Genomic DNA, 27,682 nt, shown 5'->3' on the forward strand with positions numbered 1-27,682 from the left:
CGGTTTCAACATCAATCTTCCCTTTTGGATTGACCGGTATGTCTCCCGATGGATTCTTTCTCAGTCTACATGCTCTGGCAGTGTGTCCCGGTTTGTTGCAATGATAGCATACCATTCCAGGTGTTCTTCATGGTCCAGTGTTCACATTTTCATTCTTCCTTCTGCATGTTGCAGCAGTGTGACCGCTACCACGACAGATCAGATGGGTTTCTCCCCAACTAGTTGTCGCTCCATAATCATTTGACCAATGGTCAAGAGTTCTGTATCAGTTTGTGTTCTGGTTCACAGGAAGTTCCGGGACAATTTCTTTAGATCTGGGTGGATATCTTCCAGAGTTGTTCATAACTGACCCGCACTCAAAAGCTCTATGCCCAAACTTGTTGCATGCATAACAGTGACCATTAAATCTACCAGGTCTAGCCATATTGTTTTGAAAGTAAGGAAAGTTATTGTAAGCCTTGCTCCTACATACATTGGCAGTATGTCCTTCCTTAAGACAATTAAAGCAAACAGGTTTAAACTTTTGCTTACCTTTACTTTCGTTGTTGTTCTTAGGTGTTGATTGCTTCTTCAATGCATCACTATTGGTTCCAGAGGTCTCACCTTCCTCGTATCCAGAGAAACCAAGTCCAATGGTAGCCTTAGATGGCTTTGCTGATTCCAGCTTTTGTTCTAACTTAGCAGCACTCCGATTGAACTTAGCAAGTATCTCCTTTGTCTCAGCAAGTTCCTTGGAAAGAGCATCATTGGTCTCCATCAAGGTTTCATTTTGAGAAATAGTTGCATTCAGTTCAGCTTGTATTTCTTCTTTCTCTTCTTTACCCTCCTCCAGATAGGCGGTAATGGTACCGATTTCCTGCTTCAATTTAGAGATCTCATGTTCCTTGTCCTTTACCAAATCTTCAGCTTTTCTTTTGTTCTCTAGCTCCTGACTCATCCTGATAGTCAGTCCTTCCAACTCACTCCTTAGGTTAGTTTTGGATTCATTTAGTTTCTCCACTTCTCCAACTAGGGCAGCCATGTTTGCTTCATCAAAAGAACTATTTTCAGTAAATTCCATCAACTGCTCAGCAAGCTCTCTTCTCTTGGCTAAAGAGACTTTAAACTTAATCTTAAGTTCATCATAGGCTCTCTCAGATTCAGCCAAACGGTGAGTGAGTTCCCTCATGTTGTATTCCCCCATATCTCCTTCCAAGTGGTTAGACTTATAGAAAGGTTGGCTCTGATACCAATTGATGAATACTAAGAGGGGGGGGTGAATTAGTATACCCAGAAACTTAAACAAACTCCTAAGCAGTTTAACTGCAAACTGGGGTAGCAGATTAAATAATAAACCGATTAAAACACAAACAAGCCAAATAGAAAATAAAGCATTCACCCACAGAAGTGCAATCACCATAACACAAGATTTTTTGACGTGGAAATCCAAATGGGAAAAACCACGGTGAGTAAAAATCACAAGTCAACTATCTACAGAATAGTAACCAGACTGGTTAAGGCCTTACAATGTTCTTCACCAGAACAGATCTTGTTAGGAATCCAGATCTCTGTTAGGAGATAAGTCCTGTTAAAGACTACCATGTTAGAGGATTTCAGATTCACAACTGTGAACCACCTTGTTAGAGGATTTACAATAGGCTTGGTTGGGCCTACCCGGTTAAGGGTTTCAGACTTGTTGAAGATATTAGTAATCAACAAGTGAATGATCTAGACAGTAGCACTGAATGCTTGATTAGATCCTTGACAGCTCCTTGTAAAATGCATTAAAGCATTACTTCAGTCTTCTATATCTTGCACTCTCAAAACACTCGCGCATATCCACTACACTCTCTCTTTAAAACCTTAGACATGATGTCCTTATATAGGAACTTGATTTCATGTCGGTCCAATAAGATTAGACTACAATTTCCTCGGTACAGTGCATCTAGACACATTTGGTAACATGGCAAAAAAACACCGCCAAAGTGTCGGTGGATGATAACTCATCACATATTACAATTATACCGGTTAACAAAGTATACTAATTACCGGTTAATAAGTGAAGACTGGAAGACTGGAACATAGTGTTCTTATCAAAAGGTTAACTGCCGCTCGGGGTCTTCGTTCCGCTTGAGATCTTCATACCGCTTGGGGTCTTGGGTCATATTTTGATTGGTAAGCTTTTTCTGCACAACAACTACCAGTTGAGAATAATTCATACATCAAATAAGTGTGTGTCCATCAATAACAATCACAACTAAACATCATCAAAATACCAACAATCTCAACCATAGTATTGAAATGAAGCAAAAAATTACTTCGGCAACAAACCAAAGACCTATTAACGAACACTTTTTTTAATCTTTAAAAAAAAATTCATGTCAATCCACAAGAAGAAGAAAATATGATAGTAGATGATTTCACCATTTGTTTATTCCCTTTTCTTTCTATTTAAGTGTTGTGCAACTATGAGTTCATTTTATGTCATCAGAGATGGAGGCAAAGAAAGAGGCAGGGGCACACTTTGTGCTGGTTCATGGAGCATGTCATGGTACAAACTCCTCCCTCTCCTTAAAACGGCAGGCCATGTTGCCACTGCAATAGATCTTGCTTCCTGTGGAATTTATTCAATGGATGCTAACCAAATTCAAACATGGTCTGACTTAAATGAACCCCTTATCCGATTGTTCAACTCTCTTCCTCCCCAAGAAAAAGTATGATCTCTGCACCAATGCTTAATTATTTCTCTCAATACGATCTGTTTTACTTCCATCTGACTTTAAATTGTTGGGTGCAGGTAATATTGGTGGGTTACAATATGGGAGGCATGAGTTTGAGCTTAATGATGGAGCAATTTCCAGACAAGATTAAAGCTGCTGTGTTTTTGACGGCATTCATGCCTCTCAGTGGGAGTTCTGCCATGGAAATGATAAGTGAGGTGCTGGCCAGACTTTACTCATGGGGAGACACAGAATTTATCATGGGCGAGAGCGGAATTCCCACTTCCTTCAAGTTTGGCCCTGCTTTCTCATGGCAAATGCTGTACCAAAATAGCCCAACTGAGGTAACCAGTCATATATCTTCTGCCATTAATCCTTGTTTACCTCTTTGTTGTGAATAATTTATGTGGAGAAACTAAAAGTACAGGATATTGAGCTGGGGGAATTGCTTAAGAGAAAGTTTCCTATAATCCAAGGAGAGGTGGTGTTTAGCCAAGAGAGATATGGAAGAGTCCCAAGAGTATATGTGGTGACCAAGGATGATAATGCCATTTGGGAAGAGTTGCAGAGGAAGATGATAGCTGAAAATTCCCCTGATAGAGTTTATGAAATGGAAGGCTCTGATCACAGTGCATTTTTTTGCTATCCTCACCGTTTGGCTGAGATTCTGGATGAGATTTCAAGCAGCTACAATGGAATTTACTGAGAGTGTACGATGGTGAAAGCCTTAGCAAAGTATTGTCTTTGATAAGTGTTTTATCAGAGTTTTCTTGAGTCAGACTAGACTTATTATTTAATTTATTAATGTATGTAATATTATTTTAAATAAAATAATTTTGTTCTTTTAGATGATGATTTTGTGTATGACTACTTGTGTTATATATTTTGGTTTGAGAGTTTTATATTTTCTTCAGTCTAGTTTTGCAGAGATGGCTAATTTTAAAAGTAACAAATTGGGACTTGAGTGAGAATGTATCCATCAAATAATATTTGAATGGAAATTTTGATTTTTAAAGATTCTTCGATTAAAATAAATAATTACTTTTAGTCTAGATGAAATAGAACACAATTAAATAATATTGGTTTAGATAAACTGATTTGTTCCTTCTCCCATCAAGAACACACCTTGTATTAGGAACAGACCTAGCCACTTACATGTTCCAAGACATTCTCAACATTTCCGAATTTGGATATGATTTATCTTCTACAAGAAAAAAGGAAATATGCGCCTGTGTAATGACCTGAATTTAACTGCGTCCATTTATCAGTCTTTAATAATTCAATTTACCCTTTAAATGCCATCCCATCTACCGGCTGCAACTCAAATGTAGGAGAACAAGCACATAAGATCCATTAGTTTTTTGGGGTATAAATCAGAAAGGTGTTGTGCATTCTTCTATCATATTTGTGTTTTCCTCTGAGCAAATTACTACATTGCTGCATCAGATTTTGATGGTGTTTTGCTAATGAAACCTTGTGCTTCATTAGGATGTACAGGGGGCTACAGCCCCTCGTATAGGTAGGATTATATAACAGCAGCCTGAGAAATTTACTAGTTAAGCCCAGTAGGCCGTGACGAAAGATAAAGAGAGATTTTTAAATCACCAAAATGCCCCAGTGCTCACATGAACACTTTTCATGATTAAAATGATGGTAAATATTCGCATTTCTCACAGAATTTTTCATTCAACAATCTTAGATATAAATCTCTTTTCATTTTGGCAGTTACCAGATAGCATTTGACATTTCTTACAACTCAAATGGTTCTTCTGAAGGATGCATTTAGTAGCCCAAATGCAATTTCGTTCTCTTCACCATGATTCTAAAACATCGGTTCATTCTACTTGACAGTATTCAGTTCAATGCTTGTAACATGAATGTGCTTAGCCACTTCTCTATCAGTAGTTAGTCATTTCAGTACTAAATGCATATTTCTTGTGTCTGTAGGTCTCATTTATCTCCTGTTTGTTGAACTGACTCCATCTGCACTTAGGCGGGCGTACCTTTTCATCTCCATGTTTTTATTGTTTTCTGTAAATTTCCAATTGCATCCCGGCTTCAGCTTTAGCTTTTGAGAGTAATATTTAAGCTTAAATCAAAAAGGCATTCGGCTATCTTCAGATTTTCATGTATTTCTGGGCCACTAATCAAACAGCTCGCACAGCAGCATCAGGTTTCATTGGCAATGTTTTGATTTTTGAAGTCTTCATTTCACCCAGACGCACAAGACACTTGAGGTACTCCCTGTAGCCATCACCGAGTGGCCCTGCCTTTAGAAATTAAGAAGGAACTGAACCTCTCACCAGCAAGATAAGATTGAGAGCATACATTACCTGTCTAGCACAAACATATATAATTAAGATCACCAAAAATTCCCACATGAACACTGCCCATTCTTAAAATGGTGATAACGGTAAGTGTCCCTCACTATAATTTCTCTTTCAACAATCATAGATATGAACTTGATTGCAGAGTGGCAGTCGCCACAAATGCGAAGGTTTTTCACAATTCTGATAGTTGATCCAGGAAATGTATTTAGTAGCCCAAATGCAATTGCCAGCCTTTCACTATGATGGAAAAGAACTTGTTCCTTTTCCTCCTCTTTCACATCACTCAGCACAAAGCTTGTGTCAGGGACATACCCTGCCATTTTCATCTCTGAATTCAATCTCTCCAATTCTAAATAAATCTCTCGAGTTTGTGGGTGTGATTTATCTCCTACGAGGAAACCATGTATCTTTTTACCGACTTCAATCCAGCTGCATCCTGGTGTTTTTTTAATGCCTTTTTCTTTCATCACTTGTCGAACTTTCCCAATGTCATCCCACCTACCAGCTGAGGCATAAATGTTTGAAAGAAGCACATAAGGTGCAGGATCAGTAGGGTTTAATTCAAAAAGGTGTTCTGCTGCCCATTCTGCTATCTCTAGATTCTTATGTATTCTACAGGCACCAAGCAAACAACTCCATATAACAGCATCAGGTTTTGTTGGTATTCTGTTAATGAAGTGTATTGCCTCCTCTAGACGCCCTGCTCGGCCAAGAAGGTCAACCATGCAGGTGTAATGATCTGCTTTAGGTTCAATGTGATAATGTCTACACATAGAATTGAAGTATTGATAACCCTCATCGACTAGTCCTGCGTGGACACATGCAGACAGGACACAAATGAAAGTAATATGGTTAGGACTCATGCCAGAGGATTTCATTTGTTCAAAGAGTTGAAAGGCCTCCTCTGCACATCCATGCATAGCATAACCTGCAATCATAGCATTCCAAGCCACCACATCCCTCTGATGCATTTTGTCAAACGTTTGACGAGCCTTGCCAAGACTCCCACATTGTGCATACATGTCTACAAGGCCTGTCATAACAACGACATTAGACTCAAATCCTTGCCTTACTATTTCTTCATGGATCTCCACACCCAACTCCAAAGCCGCCATGTTGCCACACACTGGAAGAATACTTCCATAAGTATGGAAATCCGCCCTCATGCCAATTTCTTTCATTTCTTGAAAGCACTGAAGCGACTCCTCCCCCCGCCCATTTTGTGCAAGACCTGATATGATTGCATTCCATGACACCACAGTACGTTGAGGCATTCTCTTAAAGAGCTCTAGGGCCTCATCAATGAGTCCATTCTGCGAAAGCCCTGAAATCATAGCATTCCAGGAAACCACATTTCGCTGAGGCATTTCGTCAAACAATTTCAAGGCCGTATCCACAGCGCCGTTCCGTGCATATCCTGCAACTAATGAATTCCATGAGATGACATTCTTCTCGGGCATCTCCTTAAAGAGCATCAGTGCCTCACACATAAGCCCATTCTGGGCATATCCTGAGACCATGGCATTCCAGGACACAAGGTCTCGCTGGCCCATTTTGTCAAACAATTGGCGTGCATTATCAATTTTACCGCATTTTGCATATTTGTCTACAAGGGCACTGGCCACAAACACGTTGGAGGCCAGCCCACATTTAATTATTTGTTGATGTATTTTCATACCCTGGTTCAGAAATTCCAAGTTGTTGCAGGCCGAGAGCACAGCGGAGTAAGTAAGATTGTTGGGTTTTACGCCTGCATTTTGTTGCATTTGGTAGAAAACTGAGAGTGCCTGTTGAGGAACACCATGCCTTGCATAAGCTGCGATCATCACAGTCCACGAACAAACATCTTTCTTTGCTATTTCATCGAAAACTCTGCGAGCGTCTACCAAGCTTCCACATTTGACATACATGCTGATGAGCGTATTCTGTAAGATAATGTTTCCTGCAATTAACTTTTTACTGATGCAAGCATGGATTTGCCGGCCCTCTCCTAAGGATTTCTTCCTTATACATTCCTGCAATGCACGGACATATGTGGAAGACTGTTCACACAGTGATTCGACATGAGAGTATGATGAACCGAAGGTATTTGCATTGGCATGTTTTTGAAAGGCCGCCATTGTATACCTGCATTGAATCACTTGATCCCCGACAAAGGATACTGTCACTGTTTTTCTCTTTCTGTTATTGCATCAACTCGAGGAGCATTGTTGATGGCACATTTGGAAAACATCAAAAGAGATATTCTATTATGGATTGGACTGGTCTGCACCATCAAACCAACTCGATCTACCGAGACCATGAAAACATTTGACAGATGCATTTTTACTACTGAATCCTAAAACCTTCCCCCAAAAAGTTAGGGAGGCATAGAAGACAATGGTCTAATGGCTAACTTCCTCAATATATATTCTTATGTTGAAAATTATAAGACCTTTAGAATACAATTAAGGTTTGAACATGTATCATGTAATTTGTTAAAATATCACGTCTAGTATAAAGTGTATTAAAGATGATTTTTCACATTTTCAATACATAGTTATTACAAGGAATATTGTAAGATTTTCTTTATCTAGAAATGTAGAACGGACAGTTTTCTATATACAATTAAGGTTTAGAGGTATGACTCATCATGCAACTAATCAAAATTACGCACCTAGTGCAAAGTGTCTTAAAGATGTCTTTTTAAAGATTTGACCAAAATTTAATGTAAAAACCCCTAGCAGTTGAACAAAAACAAAAATAAACCATTCATTGCCATATTTTTATTTAAAATATAACTTATATGCAACCTAAATGAACCAAATACGTATTGCTAATCATAAATCTTTGTTATCTCTAACTTATATATCTAACACAAACATGCCAATATTTGAACACAAAAACTTATTTGTGGTGATATAAACAACACATTATTATTTAAAATACAACTTATATCCAATACAAATGGACCAATAATTGAACACTAAAACTTTTTGACTATCCTTCACATTTCATGAGAAAATGCAAGGTATTTATTGTGCTCACTTTTTGTATTTGTCATAGGACAAATTATTATGCCGAAAGGTGTATTAATACTCACATAATGGATTGATAGATATGCGAGATAAAAAAAACCCCTATGATTAAAATTGACACCCATCATATTGTATGACACCCGTCATAATTACAATTAGTTAACTTGACACCCATCATATCTATCTACATCATACTAATAGTTAACTTCGTCAACATAATATTATAATAATAACATAAAGATATGATAATATAATAATAATAATTAGTCTTAATAGATTTTTTTGCTTTGGTGAATAGTTTAATAGAAATATTAAAATATAGTAATATCAATAATAATACTTTACCTATATTTCTCTAAAGATCAGTATACTGATTTAGAGGTACATGAATTATTCTTCCTAGCAATTCCAATTCATGATGGGGAGAGGACTAATTTGTTTATTAAATAATGACAACAATTAAAACAATAAAACAAGTCTCATGAAGAAAAAATATTTTTGTCTTAAGAGATAATCTATACTTTCTTTTAATTTTTTATTTTTCTTTATTTTATTTTATTTTATTTGATGTTGGTTGTATCTATATCTTCTATATATTTTTGTTGTTTTGAAGGCAAATAAATTGTAATAGCAACAATTGTAAAGATTGTAATTGTTTTCTCCAAACAACAAAAATACCTATATCTTGCTCTATAGATGTTTTCTTGGCATATTGTCAAGATTTTACCACATAAATTTGTGGCTTGCATGTTATTCTATTTTATCTTAATTGTTAGTGTAGACAACACTTAAAATTGTCCTAGCGTAATCAAATAAATATTTTATTTTATTAATTTATCCTAGGCTTTCTATTAATTAAATAGATTTTTATTTATTTAATTAATTCACTAATCCTCTTCTAGCCTTTTCCTATTTAAATAGCTATTTTTATTTATTTAAATTATCATTTCTCTTAAATTAAATAAATATTTTATTTATTTAATTGGCCTCACTTCTTCTATTAATTAAATAAATCTTTCTTTATTTTATTAATTCATTAGTTTTTTCCCTCCATTACACTTGTCATTCATCTCTTAATTTATCTTTAACCACCTCTCTAATATTTGTTCTTTATTGAGCTCTTGTGCACAATACAAAATTTGAGAGCAACCATATCAAGCAAGATCAATAGAGATAGAAAACAATGGAGATCAAACCCTGCTAAACATGTGAATGGTATAATTTTTTAATATTTTGTGTTTTCTGTGTTTTAGGTTCTTCATTGGTGTATGGTGGATTTCATTGTAGAACTAGGGTTTTATGTGGTTGGATCTTTGTTTGGTTTTACAATAATTTGAATCTCCAATTCTATTGTATACATTTTGGCACGCTCGGTGGAACATGGATTTGTATTAGATCCATGTTTTTTTTCCAGGTTTTTCTAACCCTATATTGATAATTTGTAAACAAAATCTAAGACTAACTTTGTGCAGCTAGGAATTTGAACATGAGATTAGGGTTTTAAAAAGGTTTGATCATATATCACAAATGGCTATGAATTTTTGCATTTGTTTTTTGTAGGTTTGGAATGGTATCAGGAGTGTTTACTCCAAAAAATCAATTTTTTTGGATCAGTTTTGAATTATTTATGTTTTTTCATTAAAAAAAATTAAATTTGAGAGAAAATTAGCAATGTTTTCAGATTTCCTTACATTTCTAGAAAGATTTAAAAATTCTAGAGGGGGTTTGTTCTTTATGATTTTAATTTTAATGCAACATAATTTGTGAAAAATAGATTTTTGAAAATTAGAGTTTTGCAATGATTTTATCAAAAAGGTGTGAAATTGTGCAACAATTTTTTTTCTGCAAGTTTAGAATGCTATCAAGAGTTATTAGTCTAAAATTCAGATTTTTTGGATCATGTTTTAGTTATTTATGATTTTTTTATGATTTTTCATAAAAATTTAATTTAGGGAGTAAATTAGCAATTTTTTCATATTTTCTTACATTTATGGAAAGATTTTAGAATTATAGAGGGGCTATGTTCATCATGATTTTAATTTTGATGTAAAATAATTCGTGAAAATCAAATCTTTAAAATTTGGGGTTTTTCAATAAATCTTCTTTCTAGCCTAAAAAAAATTACTTTTCCAAGAAGCTCTTAGAATTTAAGCAGGGACTTGTTCTTTGCATATTTTAATTTTTTGGGTAATTGCAAAAATAAAATAAAAATCAGATCTTGTTAACTAAGTCAAAAAGGCAAAAAAAAAGGATCTTAATTTATGTTCTAATCCTTTTGTTTGTAGGTTGGAATAATTTTCAAGACTACTAATCATTGGCTTGTAAGGGTGATTTAGATGTCTGTTTATCTTTTCTAGTTTAATTAGACTCACATCGATTTCATTGATCATTTTCTTTGTTTGTTGAAGGGTAAATAAACTTTGCTTGAAGTGTCTTGTTCTTTTGGCACGCTTTGTGTTTAGATTAGAACCCTAAGATAATAATAAAAGTATCATCTCCCCTTTCCTTCCATTGGATCATGGGTGTAAGAGAAATTGTTATTGTCTTTATAGGGGCTGCCTCCCGTCTTGTGAGAGGAAATGATCGAAGCGGTACTTTGCTTCAGTCTGCTATATAAATAATTATGGTTTTGACGAAAGTCTCTTATCACCCAGTGTTGATGTGTTATACCAATGGATGCCTCCTCCAGTATCCTTATGATGCATAAAACCCGAAAGGGTTGGGAGACCTCTTAATTGAGCAAATTGTCGCATGTATGACATAGATCTCCCAAGGTTCATAAGATCTCTGGATCTTTGGGGTATGAGATTTTGGTGTGCCCAAGAAGTGAGTGTCGTTCAAGGGGGGGCTAGAGCCACTAATCTCTTTTTGTTTGCCTTGTTTTAGTATTTGGAGAAATCTAAGTTGGGACTCGGTAAATAGTATCCTATTTCCAAGCCTAGGTTGTGCGTGTTTTCAAGTGTTTTCAATTGTGTTGAGACCCATGGAAATTGAGCTATTTTGGCCTACAAAACATACACATTATGCTTATATTTTGGACAGCAACACCTTCAGACATTGTGTCTTCTTTTTTGTTGTGTTACTTGCCACAAATAAACATCAAACATTGAGATCTAGTCACTTATCAACAACTTTAAATTTTGGACATAACTAAGAATTACATTGCAACTTTGGAACTACGTATTTGGACTTTGAAACTATGTATAAGAGACATTCTGGCATGTCTATGAATTCATACTGTGTCGGTGAATTCATACTACATCCATGTTTCTGAGATCATAAGAGCTTCTAAGGCTGATTCAATAGGTTTTTATTTAGGTCAACCATCATTTGGTTACGACTTTTCCATACATTTTCATACATCATTTGCAATCCCCCGGTCACATTTTTGAACTAGAGTCAAAAGGTTGTTTAGTAGTCCCTCTCATATCTTGCAAACATTTTGTGTACATTACTAGGTGGTTCCCGCATCAAATTTATCATCTTGGGTACCATTTGGGCATCTCTAGTTAAGGTCAATTTACCTCATCAAGATTTTATCATCTCCTAAGAAGCCACACCTTTCTTAGATCATCACATTTATCTTGGAACAACATTTCAGGACATTGCAAGATAACCCTAGATTCATTATCCATTCCACAACTATCTTGATCTTCCATATTCTTCATATTTCTTCCATTCTCCATTTTAGCCAAAGTTATTTCATGGTTGAAACCCAATCACAAAGGTCTAGAAGACAAGTCGAAGAAGCTCAAAGATCTCTAAACATGGATACATATGAGTTTGATGAGGAAAAATTCTACAGCACGGGCAAACCTTTGAAAATCGTAGTAATGCACAAGAATTTAACAATGAGTCCTTTGCTACCATGGAGATTCAAAACATGATGTCTAATGAGCGATTTAATAGATTGGTTGGAGCCATTATGAGAAGAGACTACCAACACATTTTGCACATGTTAATTCATAGTGGTGCAAGACTACCCCACGACTTTGATGTGACATAAATTTTGGAAGAAGATCCTAATCAAACTAGTGGAAATGATAGTGGACATAGATGTGAGTGTATCGTTCCTAAGTCACCTTCATCCTTGTTTCAAAAACCTGAAGTGACTAATACTCATGCTTATATTAATGATGCTAGAAACACTCATGAACAACCATGTGCTCGTCCTCTCCAAGACCGAAGGAATACCAATGCATATGCTCAACAACAAGAGAATACCCAAGATCATGATGATACCTATACTAGAAGACCACATGCCATATTTGGTGGCAATACTCAAGATCATGCTTACAATACAAATTATGCCCATGGTCATGACACATACAATCATCCTAGGCCTAATGATCCTCATCATAATACCATACCAAGTGGTTGATACAATAGCAATTACATTCTTCCTCCACCAAATCACATATATGATCAATATCATCCTTGCATGCAATACATTCCTCATCCTCCCAGTGGCTCAGGCATGGGAATACCTCAATGAGACAAAGCACCACCTAGCAGTTATTTGCAACAACAAATAGCAAGTATGCAAACACCAACAAAGGACTACATGATTCATGACATATGACCTTATCTGTTTGATAGAAGCATGACAATGCCTCCTTTTCTTCTGTATTTCATGGTAGTAATTTTGACAAGTATCAATGAAAAGGAGATCCCAAGGCACACATTAGAGAATTTTTCATGGCTTGTATAGAGTTGGAAAGATAAGATTCTTATTTGATGAGATTATTTCCACAAAGTTTAGGTGGACAAGCCATGGAATGATTTTCACAACTTCCACCTGGGATCAAGTCATGGGATGAGTTGGCAGAGGCCTTTATACAACATTTCTCATACAATATTGAAAATAAGCTATCAATAACCACTTTATGCAACACAAAGCAGAAAAATGGAGTCTTTTACCTTATTTTTATAGCAATGGAGAAGTTTGGCTAGTCGTTGCCCTTGTCAAATTCCACAAAAAACAAGTGGTTGAAATGTTTACCCAAAATGTGAACAAATAAATTGGATATTAGCTTCGAATGGCATGTTTGTCTACCTGCAAAGAGGTCATTCAAAGATGTCTATCAGTTGAGAAGGTCTTCATTGAGCAAGGCACCATCATACTATTTTATGATAACAAAGATGATTCTAATGGGAAAGACAAACCCCAATTTTGTAACAAGAAAAAGAATACCGTCAATGATGGGGTTGCGCATGCCAATGTGGTCAAGCCAAGGATAAATTTCCCTTGTGCTTGTTCGTCCAACAATCAAGTGAATACAAAAAGAGCACCAAAACCTCCAAGGAAGTACACACCTTTGGGAGAATGAATTGAAACTACATTGAAGAAGTTTATTGCCAACAAACTCGTCACATTGCAAAATAATCAACCATTTGAACCAAGGGTAAAGCCTACATGGTGGAATGATGATGAATTTTATTAATATCACAAGAGCAAGGGTCATTGTTAGAAAATTTAGATAATCGGAAGACAACTAAGAGTGGGGGTGAATCAGTTGTCTCACATTATAGCAGCATTCAACGATTAAAACTTTAATACTGGAACCCAAAACAATAATATCGGAATAGAAGTTAATCAATTAAGCATAAACAATAATCACAGAATAAAAGCCATCCACATAACACCAAGATTTGTACGTGGAAAACCCAGTAAAGGGAAAAACCACGGTGGGAAGCCTACCCACAGTCAGATAATACTTCTGCAATAAGTATGTGAATTACAATGAAGGGGCATGCACTTGCAAGAAGGCCAACAGCCTAGAGCGTACTGCTCGTCATAAAAGGAGCCTCACTGACTACATAAAATTCCAGACAACAATATGGAGAAGTGTTGAACTGCAAAAGATAGCATCTCCTATGCCAAAGTATAGTTCTGGTTAAGCTCAATACTAGAGGACTCAATCCTCTTACATAAACCCAATTCAATCTCCAATGATCGACCAACTCCTCTGCCTCAATGATATTACATTTTTTCGCACATTACATTCCTTGACCATGACCTCGTACATTAACCATGATGATCTACAATGAGATCTTACATCTATATATACAAACCCTCGACCATAAACAATCAATTCAGCCACCAAACAATAAACCAATTACATAATTACAAACCATGTTGGCCTTAGACTAAACAAGTAATATCAACACATAAGACATCCCAGAAATACATCAATAGGTCCTATCCACACGTTACATTAAAACCGGTCCATAACCTAGATCAATCAGGACCAAGTGTAGGTCCACACACTTCAGCAATGATCTCCATTCGCCAAGTATCAAACATGATCACCAACAGTATCTTGAAACTCCATTAGAAGCTGTACCAACACCACTTATGCACTTCATCAAAGATCTCCATAAAAATCTTTGTCGATGAAACCCTCGCCGGAAACAGAAACCAATCTTCTAAGCAAGCAGGATAGCATCCAATCACCAGACCAAAACCAACTGACCAAATATGAGTATAAGTATCATGAACAAGCCAATTCCATCACTAGACTATACCAGAGCTTGTCGGATCATGTCGGATCCAAGTTAACCAGAAACCACTTAACCTACTGGGACTAGAAGGGTGTCGGCAAAGCATTCAAATAGCTAGTGTTGACATCAATGTAACACAATCAATTCCATCAAATGGCCAACAATCTCCCCCTTTGGCATAGATGGCAACACTAGATGTGAAAAACATCTAAGTACCAAGAAATGCCAAACAAGTCTCCCCCTATGGAAGATAGCCAACAATCACCCGCATATAGCTCTGAATATCTCTCCCTTTTACAATTCATATCTCTCCCCTTGTGACTTTTTCTTTTACTTTCTTTATCTTTTTCACATCAATATCTCTCCCCCTTTGACATGAATGCTAGAAATCTGACAACAATATCAAAGCAAAAAAATATAAGCCTATGAATCTCAAAGTTAACTACTCCCCCTGAGCAATAGCATCCCACATTAGTGCTAGAATGAATAGTATCTCAGATAGTGCATGTCGGACTGATGTCAAACCACATTAATCAAGTCTCTATCAGAGGGGCAGAAACTCCCAATCTGTCTCTCAAGTACTCAAATGATTCCTTGGATAAAGGTTTAGTGAAAATATCTGCAATCTGCTCTTTAGTGTTCACATAAACTAGTCTAACATCATTTTCTTCCACCTTCTCCTTCAAAATGTTATAATTGATAGATATGTGCTTTGTCTTAGAATGAAATACCAAATTCTTTGATATATCAATAGCAGCAGAGTTATCACAGTGAATAACTACCGATGCATCACAATCCACCTTTATATCTTTCAATATTTGCTTCATCCATAAAACTTGTGTACAGTTAGTAGTAGCAACAACATGCTCAGCTTTAGCAGTAGATAAAAAAGTACATGACTGTTTCTTGTTGATCCATGAAACCAACTTCTTTCCAAGAAAGAAAGCTCCACCAGAAGTACTTTTTTGGTCATCAACATCTTCAAGCCAATCAACATCTGTATATGCACATAAAGTAAAGTTATCATCCTTAGGGTGCCACAAGCCATATTCTGATGTACCTTGCAAGTATCTAAAAATCCTTTTCACTGCCATCTCATGATTTTCTCTAGGATCACTCTGAAATCTTGAAACAATACAAACAACATTCATAATGTCAAGCCTAGTTTGAGTCAAATAAAGCAGACCTCCAATCATAGATTTGTATCTTGTAGGATTTACCGATGTAGAAACATCTTTTCTTGTCAATTTCTCACTTGTAACCATAGGAGTACTTACCGGTTTAGAATCTCCCATGCAAAATTTCTTCAATAATTCCTTAGCATATTTAGTTTCACAGATGAAAATGCCTTTGTCAATCTGAGTAATCTGCAAATCTAAGAAAAAAAATTCATCTCACCAATCATAGACATCTCAAATTCTTTCTCCATATTTTAAAAAAATTATATGCATAATTTATCTTCACCTCCAAAAATAATATCATCAACAAATACTTCAACAATCAATATATCATCATCAGTGATTTTATAATATAAGTTACTAGCAGCAGTGCCTTTAGTAAAACCAAACTTCAAAAGATATTTATCCAACCTTGCATACCAAGCTCTAGGTGCTTGTTTCAATCCATATAAAGCTTTCCTTAACCTGCAAACCATATCTATATCATCTAATAGTGAAAAACCATCAATTTTTTCAATATAAACTTCCTCATCAAGATCCCTATTCAAAAATGTGCATTTAACATCCATTTGATAAACCTTGTAGTTTTTATAAGCAGCATAGGCAAGATATAATCTTACAATTTCAATCCTAGCTACAGGTGCAAAAGTCTCTCCATAATCAATTCCTTCCTTTTGAGAATATCCTTTACAAACCAATCTATCCTTGTTCCTTATAACTTGACCATCCTCATTCAATTTATTCCTAAAAATCCATTTAGTTCCAATAACATTTTATTTTTAGGTCAGGGAACCAAAGTCCATGTGTTATTTTTCTCAATCTGATCTAATTCTTCTTCCCTAGCTTTCAACCAATGTTCATCTTTACATGCTTTAATTACGGATACCGGTTCAGCTTGTGAAATTAAACATACCTCATTAGTTGCCAATCTTCTTCTTGTCATCACTTCATTACACTTATCCCCAATGATTTGATCTTCAAAATGATTCAATCTCACATACCTAGGAGTCTTCTGACTTTCTATTCCTCTTCCCTGTTCTTCAGTCACTGTAGAATTCTCTAATCTTGTCAGAGTAATTGTTTCAACTCTTTGTTTTGATAAAGGTGCTAGATGTTCAGATATAATCATTTCCATTGTCGGTTCCTTCTCATAAATTCTGATTTGATTTCTGTTCAACTCATCTACTTTGACATTAGCACTCTCCACAATTCTTTGCAATCTCTTGCTATAACATCTATATTCTTTGCTTTCATTAGAATAACCAAGAAATATGCCTTCATCACATCTAGGATCAAATTTCCCAATAGTATCATCTCTCCTGATATAACATTTACTACCAAAAATTATGAAATACTTAACTGTAGGTGTATTGCCAAACCATAATTCATAAGGTGTCTTATCAGTTTCTCATTTGATATGTACTATATTGAATGTATAAACTATTGTACTCATTGTTTCTCTCTAGTAGATATGAGGTAGATTAGCTTCCATCATCATTGTTCTAAAAGCATCCAAGATAGTTTTGTTCTTCCTTTCCACAACTCCATTTTGTTGACGTGTCGGGGGAGCATAAAATTGTCTTCTTATACCATGCTTGTCACAAAATTTATTAAACTCATCGAATGTGAATTCTCCACCATGATCTAATCTCAAACATTTAATCTTCAATCCTGTCTCAGTTTCCACTTTAGCCTTAAGGATTTTAAACTTTTCAAATGCTTCAAATTTTTCTCTCAAAAAAGTAACCCACATCATTCTAGAATAATCATCAATGATTAGCATGAAATATCTATCACCGTGAAAACTTCTAACTCTAGCAAGGCCACATAAATTAGTATGAATAAGATCAAGAACATCATTTGATTTATCTTGTATACTCCTAAAAGAGGTTTTGACCTATTTACCCATTTGACATTCTTTACATACCAGATTATAGGGCTTTATAATCTTAGGTATATCCCTAATTGCCTTAGTTGAACTGATCTTCACAATGCAATCAAAATTCACATGACACGGCCTTTTATGCCATAGCCAACTCTCATCAATCTATGTAATCAAACATGTCTTCTCACCGGAGTTCAAATGAAATATATTACCTTTTGTCTGTGTACCGGTTGCAATCTCCAAGCCAGATCTGTTAATGATTTTGCATTTTCCATCCTTGAACTGTAATTGAAATCCCTTATCTACCAATTGTCCTACACTAAAAATATTATGCTTCAAACCTTCAACATATTAAACATTGTCAGTATTGTTCTTACCATCCAATGATATAGTTCATTTTCCTTTAATCATACATGCCTTGTCATCTCCAAATCTAACTAGACCACCATCAAATTCTTGCAAAGACAGAAACTTCCCTTTATCTCCATTCATATGATGTGAACAACCACTGTCAATTACCCAGTCATCCTTGTCTTCAATTTTAGCAGCAAGTGCCTTCTCTTTGGGTACATTCTCTTCCAATGCCAGATCATCTTCCTTGATAGCTAGGAACGCCCATTTCCATATCCACTAGCAAAGTCTTTTGTCGGTTCATCATCTGAATCAGTAATGCCTTCCTCATCCAATATGTAGCATGATTTGTCTCTATTTTTCATGTACTTATATTTGTTCCGATATCCAGGGTTAGGCTTAAATGATTTTTTAACTCTTTCTTCAAATCTTGAATTCCTTTCAAGACATCTAGATGCAAAATGACCAATCTTATTACATGCAAAATAATTAAAAGGTGTTTTTCCTTCATACTTGCTTCCTACCGGTCCTTTCGATACTCTTCTAGCAAATAATGCTTCAAGTTGCTCAAACTCAACATCTTCTCTCTTCATATCTTCTAACTCCTTTGCATAAAATCTTTCCAGTCTTGCTTACCGGTTGCAGATGCATGAAAAGCAGGTTCATTCTTCACAGCTCCAGAAGGTCCAAATTCTTCAAGCTCAAAAGCAGATAGTTTCCCAACCAAGGTATCTTAGTTGATAGACGTATTAGCCATAGTTCTCAATTCATTAATAGCAGTAGCCTTCATTTTGTAAGTCGGTGGTAGGGCTCTCAGGACTTTAGAAACAATTTCATCTTCGCTCAGAGTTCCACCACAACATTGAATTCTCATAACAATCTCATTTACCCTTTCCATGAATGCAGTAATCCTTTCATCTTCTTCCATTTTTCAGGTTTTCATATCTCACCTAGTAACCATCAAGTTTAGCAATATTCACTATAGGGTCACCTTCATTAAGAGTCTCCAGCTTATCCCATATAGCCTTTCTAGATGATTTGTCAATTAATCCCATTATTTGTTGATCAAAAAATTCTTACAAGAGGGCTTCTCTTGCTCTACAATTATTCTCAAACTCCTTGTCCAGGTTTGCTAGAGGAGGATTGGCACATCCCGGATTATAGGGTGTAACACCATTCTATGTGATCTCCCAAATCTCCTTGCTAAGACATCTCAGATGAGTCTCCATTTGAATCTTCCATACTGTGTAATTTGTTCTGTCAAGCCTCAAAATATCCCTTCGAAAGATAGCTCCATAAGAACTGGATGAACTTGAATTGTTAGTCACCATAGGATCTTCCTCAAGCGGTTAATCTTTCTGCAGAGAAGAACAAAGCTCTGATACTATTTGTTAGACAATTCAGATAACCGGAAGATAACTAAGAGGGGGGTGAATCAGTTGTCCCAGATTGTAGCAACATTCAACAATTAAAACTTTAATATTGGAACCCATAACAATAATACCGGAATAGCAGTTAATCAATTAAGCATAAACAATAATCACAGAGTAAAATCCATCCACATAACACCAAGATTTGTACGTGGAAAACCCGGTAAAGGGAAAAACCATGGTGGGAAGCCTACCCACAGTCAAATAATACTTCTGCAGTAAGTATGTGATAACTCAATGATGAATGAATAGTACCAAACCGGTACTGAGAGGGGGGGTGAATCAGTACAGACAAAAACACAACCTTAAACCGGTTTTCCAGCAGACACTGTGCATTGATAGACAAATAGTAACACCGGTCCTTAAACAGAGGACAACCGGCAAAAACTAGAATAACTGAGACAAGCATAAACCGGTTGACACTTATCTTCTCATATAATCTAACACTTCATTTCCATTTCACCCTAATGCATGAACAGGTAATCTACCCTCAAAGATATACATATTACTGCTAGATCAACATGAATCACCGCTTAACAAAAAACAATCATAGCATCACATGAAGAAGACATCACACATGACACACATATTTTTCACGTGGAAACCCAACTGGGAAAAACCATGGTGGGGATGACTACCCACAAGCTTGTTTTTGAACTCTTTAGAAGTTCGCTCTGTTAGGAGCCTTGTCCGGTTAAAGACTGATAGAATAGGTTTTGTTAGGAACCGATCCTGTTAGGGATCACCCGGCTAAGGGATGGCTAGAATACCTGGTTAAGGGTTAAACCCTGTTAAAGGTTACCTTATTAGAGGATTTCAAGAACTCAATGGTTTTGAGTCACCCTGTTAAAGGATTTACAACAAGCCGGTTAAAGCTACCCTATTAAGGGATTTTCCAACTGTTGAGGTGGTTAGAGATCAACAGGTATTACAATTATCTGGTAACAGCACTCAATGCCAATGCAAATCTACTTTAGCTCCTCTACACCTTCTGCACTTACACTCTGCAGGTATCACTTCTCTCCTCTGGTTTGGCAAGAATCACGTATCTCTTCTCTTGGATACACACACACAACTTTTTCCAACAACCTCTCAAAGAATCACAACATCGACCTTATAGGAAAACAGATAGGTCGGTAGCATAAACCCTAAACCCTAAACTTGTTAGGTTAAGGAATTCAAACGGTTCAATCCTGACTATTGAGCACACTGCATTAAATACAATAGTCTTGATCCAATCTCAAGAAATTCTCCATCGTTTGTTTTCCACCGATTTCATGGCGGCTGATAACCCATCACACGTTATCACCGTTTACAGACTTCGCACATTCCTGAGGTAGATAGGAACAATCTCCTTCATGCAAGATCCTCCACGTGCATAAGGCTTACATGGCAACATGATCTGTTCTTTGTTACCATGCTAACTCACAACACAAAGTCACCGGTTGAGCCACATAGGCTTGAAGCACTTCAACCGAAAACCCTGAAGTTGAGACTACCAACCGGTAGTCATACAAAGCTTCCATATGCCGGTTCCCATAGTCATATGTCGGTTCACCTTGAACAAACACACTGCATACAAAGCTTCCATGTGCTGGTTCCCATAGTCATATGTCGGTTCACCTTGAACAAACACACCGCATACAAAGCTTCCATGTGTCAGTTCCCATAGTCATATGTCGGTTCACCTTGAACAAACACACCGCATACAAAGCTTCCATGTGTCAGTTCCCATAGTCATATGTCGGTTCACCTTGAACAAACACACCGCTTCACTTTGGCACAAATGTTGGTTCACAATGTTATATCAGTTCTCACATATGTCGGTTCTCACCTCTTCAGCATATTGACATCCATGACAACATACAATGTCATTATGTCCTCATACCGGTTCTTATACCAATTCACATAATGCCAACAATCTCCCCCTTTGGCATTGATTGCAATATACAAAGATATCTCTCCGCTTCACATCTTCTCCCCAAATTTCTGCAGATATCTTCTTCGCTTCACATTTTCTCCCCCTTTGACAACAATGCCAAAGTGGAGGCACAAGCTCTCATGTTCCATTATGTTGCTCACCCTGAGAAGTAGCATCCTTCAACACATCAATCCAAAAAAAAATGACTATGCAATACCGGACTGATGTGGAGAAAATACCTTTAGTTCACCTCCTGAAGGGGCAGTACCCCTAATTCACCTCTTAAGTACATAAAAGTAGCCTTTGGGAGAGGCTTGGTGAATATGTCTGCTAACTACTCCTTACTGGAAACATGTTCCAGTGCAATCTCTTTGTTCTGAACCTTTTCCCTCAAGAAATGATACTTAAGCTCAAAGTGCTTAGTTCTAGAATGTAAAACCGGATTCTTTGAAATATTGATAGCACTTGTGTTATCATAGAATATGCTTACCGGTTCAGATACAGGAACTTTGAAGCCATTTAATACATGCTTCATCCAGATTGTCTGAGTGTAGTTCATGAAAGCTGCAACATACTTCGCTTCCACTGTAGACTGAGAGATACGACTCTACTTCTTACTCATCCATGAGACCAGTCTACCACTAAGAAAGAATGCACCACCGGTTGTGCTCTTCTAGTCATCTACATTACCAGCCCAATTAGCATCTGTGAACACTTTCAGGTTAAAATCATTATTGTATGGATACCATAACCCATAGTCAATAGTTCCTTTCAGATACCTAAGAATCCACTTGACTGCAACCAAGTGGGATTCTCTTGGACTTTTCTGGAACCTTGCAGTAATGCCAACTGCATGTGCAATATCCGGTCTGCTATGCACTACATAATGCAACTTACCAATCATGGATTGATATTCCTTCTCATCAACCAATGTTGAGTCATCCTCTCTGGATAGTTTACAACCGGTCACCATCGGTGTACCAACCGGTTTGCTATCTTCCATGCCAAAGGTCTTCAACACCTCTTTGACATACTTGGACTGAGTGATAAAGATTCCATCTTTCATCTACTGAATCTACAGTCCAATGAAGAACTTAATGACCCCTATGAGTGACATCTCAAACTCCTTCTTCATCTCATCTGCAAACTCATGAATCATCTTGTCATCTCCACCAAAGATAATGTCATCAACAAATACCTCACAAATCAGAATCTGATCTCCTTCAGTTTTCAAGTAGATATTGCTATCTTCACTTGTTCTCTCAAATCCAATTTTCACAAGATGGGAGTGCAGACGTTCATACCATGCTCTAGGTGTCTACTTTAGACCATATAAGGCTTTATGTAGTCTACACACCATGTCACTGTCTTCAAATAGGGAAAACCCATCTGGTTGCTCTATATACACCTCTTCAAGTACACCATTTAGGAATGCAGATTTTACATCCATTTAATATACTTTGAATCCTTTAAAAGTTGCATATGCAAGAAGCATACGAACTCCTTCCAATCTGGCTACAGGAGCAAAAGTTTCTCCATAGTCTTCTCCTTCTTCTTTGGCATATCCTTTACACACCAGTCTGGCATTGTTTCTAATCACTGTGCCATCCTCATTCAGCTTATTTATGAAAACCCATTTGGTGTCGATGACATTTTTATGCTCCGGTCTGGGTACCAAAGACCATGTACCATTTTTCTCTATCTGGTCAAGTTCCTCTTCCATTGCCTTGATCCAGTCTTCATCTTTATGTGCCTCTTTGAATGATTTGGGCTCAAATTCAGAGATCAAACATGAGTTTTCTCTGACCTTTCTTCTTGTAAGGATTCCTGCATCCTTATCTCCTATGATTTGCTTAGGATCATGATTCAACTTGACATATCGAGGAATGGTCTTAACATATTCCTCTTGCTTTTCTTCTTCATCCTCTTCTCCATCAGTATCGGCATCTGCATCTACCGGTGTAGGAACACTGTTACTAGTGCTTGGTTAACTGACAACCAGTTCCTAGAAGGTTACAACCGGTTCATTTACTGCTTGCTCACTGTCGGTTTCCTTAGTTTTCTCAAAGGTTTCATCAACTCTTACATTGATACTTTCCATAATTCTCAGAGTCCTATTATTGAAACACTTGAGAGCTTTGCTCTTGGTAGAATACCCTAGGAATATTCCCTCATCACATTTCGCATCAAATTTGCTCTGGTGTTCACTCCTCTTGATGTAACATTTGCTACCAAACACTCTAAAGTAGCTAACAACAGGTGTCTTACCGGTCCAATACTCATAAGGATTTTTATCCATACATTTCTTGATGAGTACCCGGTTCATTGTGTAGACTACAGTGCTCACCGCTTCTCTCCAAAAGGTGTGAGCGACCTTTCCTTGAATCAGCATTGTTCTTGTTGCTTCAACCACTATCTGGTTGTTCCTCTCTATTAGGCCATTCTGTTGTGGAGTCTGGGGGGTAGACAGTTGCCTCTTGATGCCATGTTCTTCACTATACTTGTTGAATTCACCGGAAGTGAATTCCCCTCCTTGATCAGTTCTAAGGCACTTGATCCTTTTATAGCTTTCCTTCTCCACTAATGCTCTGAAGGCTTTGAACTTTCCAAAAGCTTCAGACTTATCTTTCAAGAATGTGACCCACATCATTCTTGAGCAGTCATCAGTGAGAATCATGAAGTACCTATCACCCTGTACACTCCTAGTTTTCATAGGACCACACAAATCAATATGCACAAGATCAAGCAAATTGTCAGCAGTGAAAGATTTACCTTTAAAGGTTGAGGAAGACATTTTCCCCAATTGACACTCTCTGCACAAGGTATTATCCGGTTTGCTTAGCACCGGCAACCCTCTAACTGCCTTGATCTTACTAGCCTTTACAATATTATCAAATTTTACATGGCAGAGTCTCCTATGCCATATCCAACTATCATCAAATTTAGCCATAAGACATGTACTTATATTTGCATTCAACTGAAATAGGTTACCTTTGGTCTGCATGCCGGTGGCCACTAATTCACCACTCTTTCCTTTGATTCTGCAAATTCCATTCTTGAATTCTAGAGTGAGACCACTATCATTCAGTTGGGCAACACTCAGAAGGTTGTGTTTGAGACCATCAACCCAATACACACTGTTAGCATTGCTCTTTCCATTTAGAGAGATGGACCCTCTGCCTTTGACCATGCATGGTGCATCATTACCAAAGCGAACCACACCACCATCATATTCTTCCAAGGATAGAAACTTGCTCCGGTCACCAGTCATATGGTGAGAACAACCACTGTAAATAATCCACTCATTGGAATTATCAAAGCGGGAGACAAGAGCCTTATTGTTTGACACATCTTCCTTGACAGCAACAAACACAATATCTTCATTTTCTTCATCTTCTGATTCCTCGTCTGTTACACCTTCATCAACTGCCACAAAACAATTTCTCTAGTTTCCTCCTTTGAATTTCTTGAACCTTTCCGGTTTGTCCTTGTTGTCACCATTAGGACAGTTTACGGCAATATGTCCTATCCGGTTGCAAGAGAATCATTTCAAAGGGAGCTTGCCTCTATATTTACCGGTTCCTTTAGGAAGTTTCCGGGCAAGAAGAGCTTCAAATTCCATCAGAAACTCCTCATCATCCATTTCTCTATTATGTCTTGGCTCACCACTAGTGCTAGCTTCTTTTCCTTTTCTGGATGGTATAATAGAAGCTTTAAAAGCTGATTCAGTCTTTTGAACACTGCCATCAAAACTATTTAGCTCATAGGCTGTCAACTTTGCAATGATGGAGTCTAGGGATACCTTAGTCTTGTCTATAGATCTCAGCTCCTGAATAGCAGCAACCCTTATTGCATAGACCGGTAATAAGGATCTCAGGACTTTTCTTACCACAGTGGAATCTTCCATTTTACCACCTGCACTCTTGATATCTCCAACAACGGTTTTGATTCTTATTCCATACTGTTGAATGGTCTCACCTTCAACCATCTGCATGTCTTCAAACTTCCCTCTAAGGCTTTCTTCCTTAGCTTGTTTTACATGCTCATCACCGCCATAGATATTTTCAAGAGTATCCCATACCTCTTTGGGATTTACCTTATCTTGGGCATCAATAAACTCAATGTCAGATAAGCTACTAATTAGGGCTTCCATGACTAGCCCATTCTCCTACATTTCTCTCTTTTGGTCATCGGTGAGAGTATCGGTAGGGGCAACATAGGCATTCTCAACATAGCTCCAGTGTTGAGCACCCATGCTTCTGATGTATATCTTCATTTTGTCTTTCCATATACTGAAGTTTTCTCTATTAAACTTTGGACCTTCCCTCTTCATCATTAGACTAGGATCTTTACCTCAAGCGGTTAAGCTTATAACATAGAGGACCTGGAGGATGCTCTGATACCAATTGATAACTCAATGATGAATGAATAGTACCAAACTAGTATTGAGAGGGGGGGGGGGGGGTAAATCAGTACAAATAAAAACACAACCTTAAACCTATTTGTCAGTAGACATTGTGCATTGACAGACAAATAGGAACACCGGTCCTTAAACAGAGTACAACTAGCAAAACCCAGAATAACTAAGACAAGCATAAACCGGTTGACACTTATCTTCTCATATAATCTAACACTTCATTTCCATTTCACCCTAATGCATGAATAGGCAATCTACCCTCAAAGATATACATATTACTGCTAGATCAACATGAATCACCGCTTAACAAAAAAAAATCATAGCATCACATGAAGAAGACATCACACATGACATGCATATTTTTCACGTAGAAACCCAACTGGGAAAAACCACGGTGGGGATGAATACCCACAAGCTTGTTTTTGAACTCTTTAGAAGTCCGCTCTGTTAGGAGCCGTGTCTGGTTAAAGACTGATACAATAGGTTTTGTTAGGAACCGATCCTGTTAGGGATCACCCAGTTAAGGGATGGCTAGAATACCCGGTTAAGGGTTAAACCCTATTAAAGGTTACCTTGTTAGAGGATTTCAAGAACTCAATGGTTTTGAGTCACCCTGTTAAAGGATTTACAACAAGCCAGTTAAAGCTACCCTATTAAGGGATTTTCCAATTGTTGAGGTGGTTAGAGATCAATAGGTATTACAATGATCTGGTAATAGCACTCAATGCTAATGCAGATCCGCTTTAGCTCCTCTACACCTTCTGCACTTACAGTCTGCAAGTATCACTTCTCTCCTCTAGTTTGGCAAGAATCCTGTATCTCTTCTCTTGGATACATACACACAACTTTTTCCAACAACCTCTAAATGAATCACAACATCAACCTTATAGGAAAACAGATAGGTCAATAGCATAAACCCTAAACCCTAAACCTGTTAGGTTAACGAATTCAAACGGTTCAATCCTGACTGTTGAGCACATTGCATTAAATGCAACAGTCTTTATCCAATCTCAAGACATTCTCCATCATTCATTTTCCACTGATTTCATGGTGGTTGATAACTCATCACACGTTATCACCGTTTACAGACTTCGCACATTCCCGAGGTAGATAGCAACAATCTCCTTCATGCAAGATCCTTCACGTGCACAAGGCTTACGTGGCAACATGATCTGTTCTTCGTTACCATGCTAACTCATCAGACAAAGTCACCGGTTGAGCCACACAAGCTTGAAGCACTTCAACCGGAAACCCTGAAGTTGAGACTACCAACCGGTAGTCATACAAAGCTTCCATGTGCCAGTTCCCATAGTCATATGCTAGTACACCTTGAACAAACACACTGCATACAAAGCTTCCATGTGTCGGTTCCCATAGTCATATGTCGGTTCACCTTGAATAAAGACACCACTTCACTTTGGTACAAATGTCGGTTCACAGTGTTATACCGGTTCTCACATATGTCGGTTCTCACCTCTTCAGCATATTGACATCAATGACAACATATAATGTCACTATGTCCTCATACTGGTTCTTATACCGGTTCACATAATGCCAACAGTATGTGAATTACAATGAAGGGGCATGCACTTGCAGGAAGGCCAACATTCTAGAGTGTACTGCTCATCACAAAAGGAGCCTTACTGACTACATAAAATTCCAGACAACAATCTGGAGAAGTGTTGAACTGCATAGCATCTCCTATGCCAAAATATAGTTTTGGTTAAGCTCAATACCGGAGGACTCAATCCTCTTACATAAACCCAATTCAATCTTCAATGGTCAACCAACTCCTCTGCCTAAATGATATTACATTTATTTGCACATTAAATTCCTTGACCATGACCTCTTACATTAACCATGATGGTCTACAATGAGATCTTACATCTATATATACAAACCCTCGCCCATAAACAATCAGGTCGGCCACCAGACAATAAACCAATTACA

The 27,682-nt window shown here is 37.2% G+C and overlaps 2 protein-coding genes across 2 annotated transcripts; one reads left to right on the forward strand and one right to left on the reverse strand.

Moving 5' to 3' along the window:
• Positions 1-2,447: 2,447 nt before the first annotated feature.
• Positions 2,448-3,405, forward strand: LOC131030128 (methylesterase 8-like). Its single transcript, XM_057960813.2, has 3 exons — positions 2,448-2,693; positions 2,777-3,043; positions 3,127-3,405. Exons 1-3 carry the CDS (start codon positions 2,448-2,450, stop codon positions 3,403-3,405), a joined length of 792 nt encoding a protein of 263 aa, XP_057816796.2.
• A 989-nt stretch (positions 3,406-4,394) lies between these two features.
• LOC131030127 (pentatricopeptide repeat-containing protein At4g02750) lies at positions 4,395-7,448 on the reverse strand. The gene is made up of 2 exons (XM_057960812.2): positions 5,033-7,448; positions 4,395-4,943 (listed from the first exon to the last, which is right to left on the reverse strand). Exon 1 carries the CDS (start codon positions 7,147-7,149, stop codon positions 5,062-5,064), a length of 2,088 nt encoding a protein of 695 aa, XP_057816795.2. The 5' UTR covers positions 7,150-7,448; the 3' UTR covers positions 4,395-4,943; positions 5,033-5,061.
• Positions 7,449-27,682: the final 20,234 nt, after the last annotated feature.

This window comes from Cryptomeria japonica, chromosome 6 (assembly GCF_030272615.1).
Source record: "Cryptomeria japonica chromosome 6, Sugi_1.0, whole genome shotgun sequence".
Classification (NCBI taxonomy): Eukaryota; Viridiplantae; Streptophyta; class Pinopsida; order Cupressales; family Cupressaceae; genus Cryptomeria; species Cryptomeria japonica.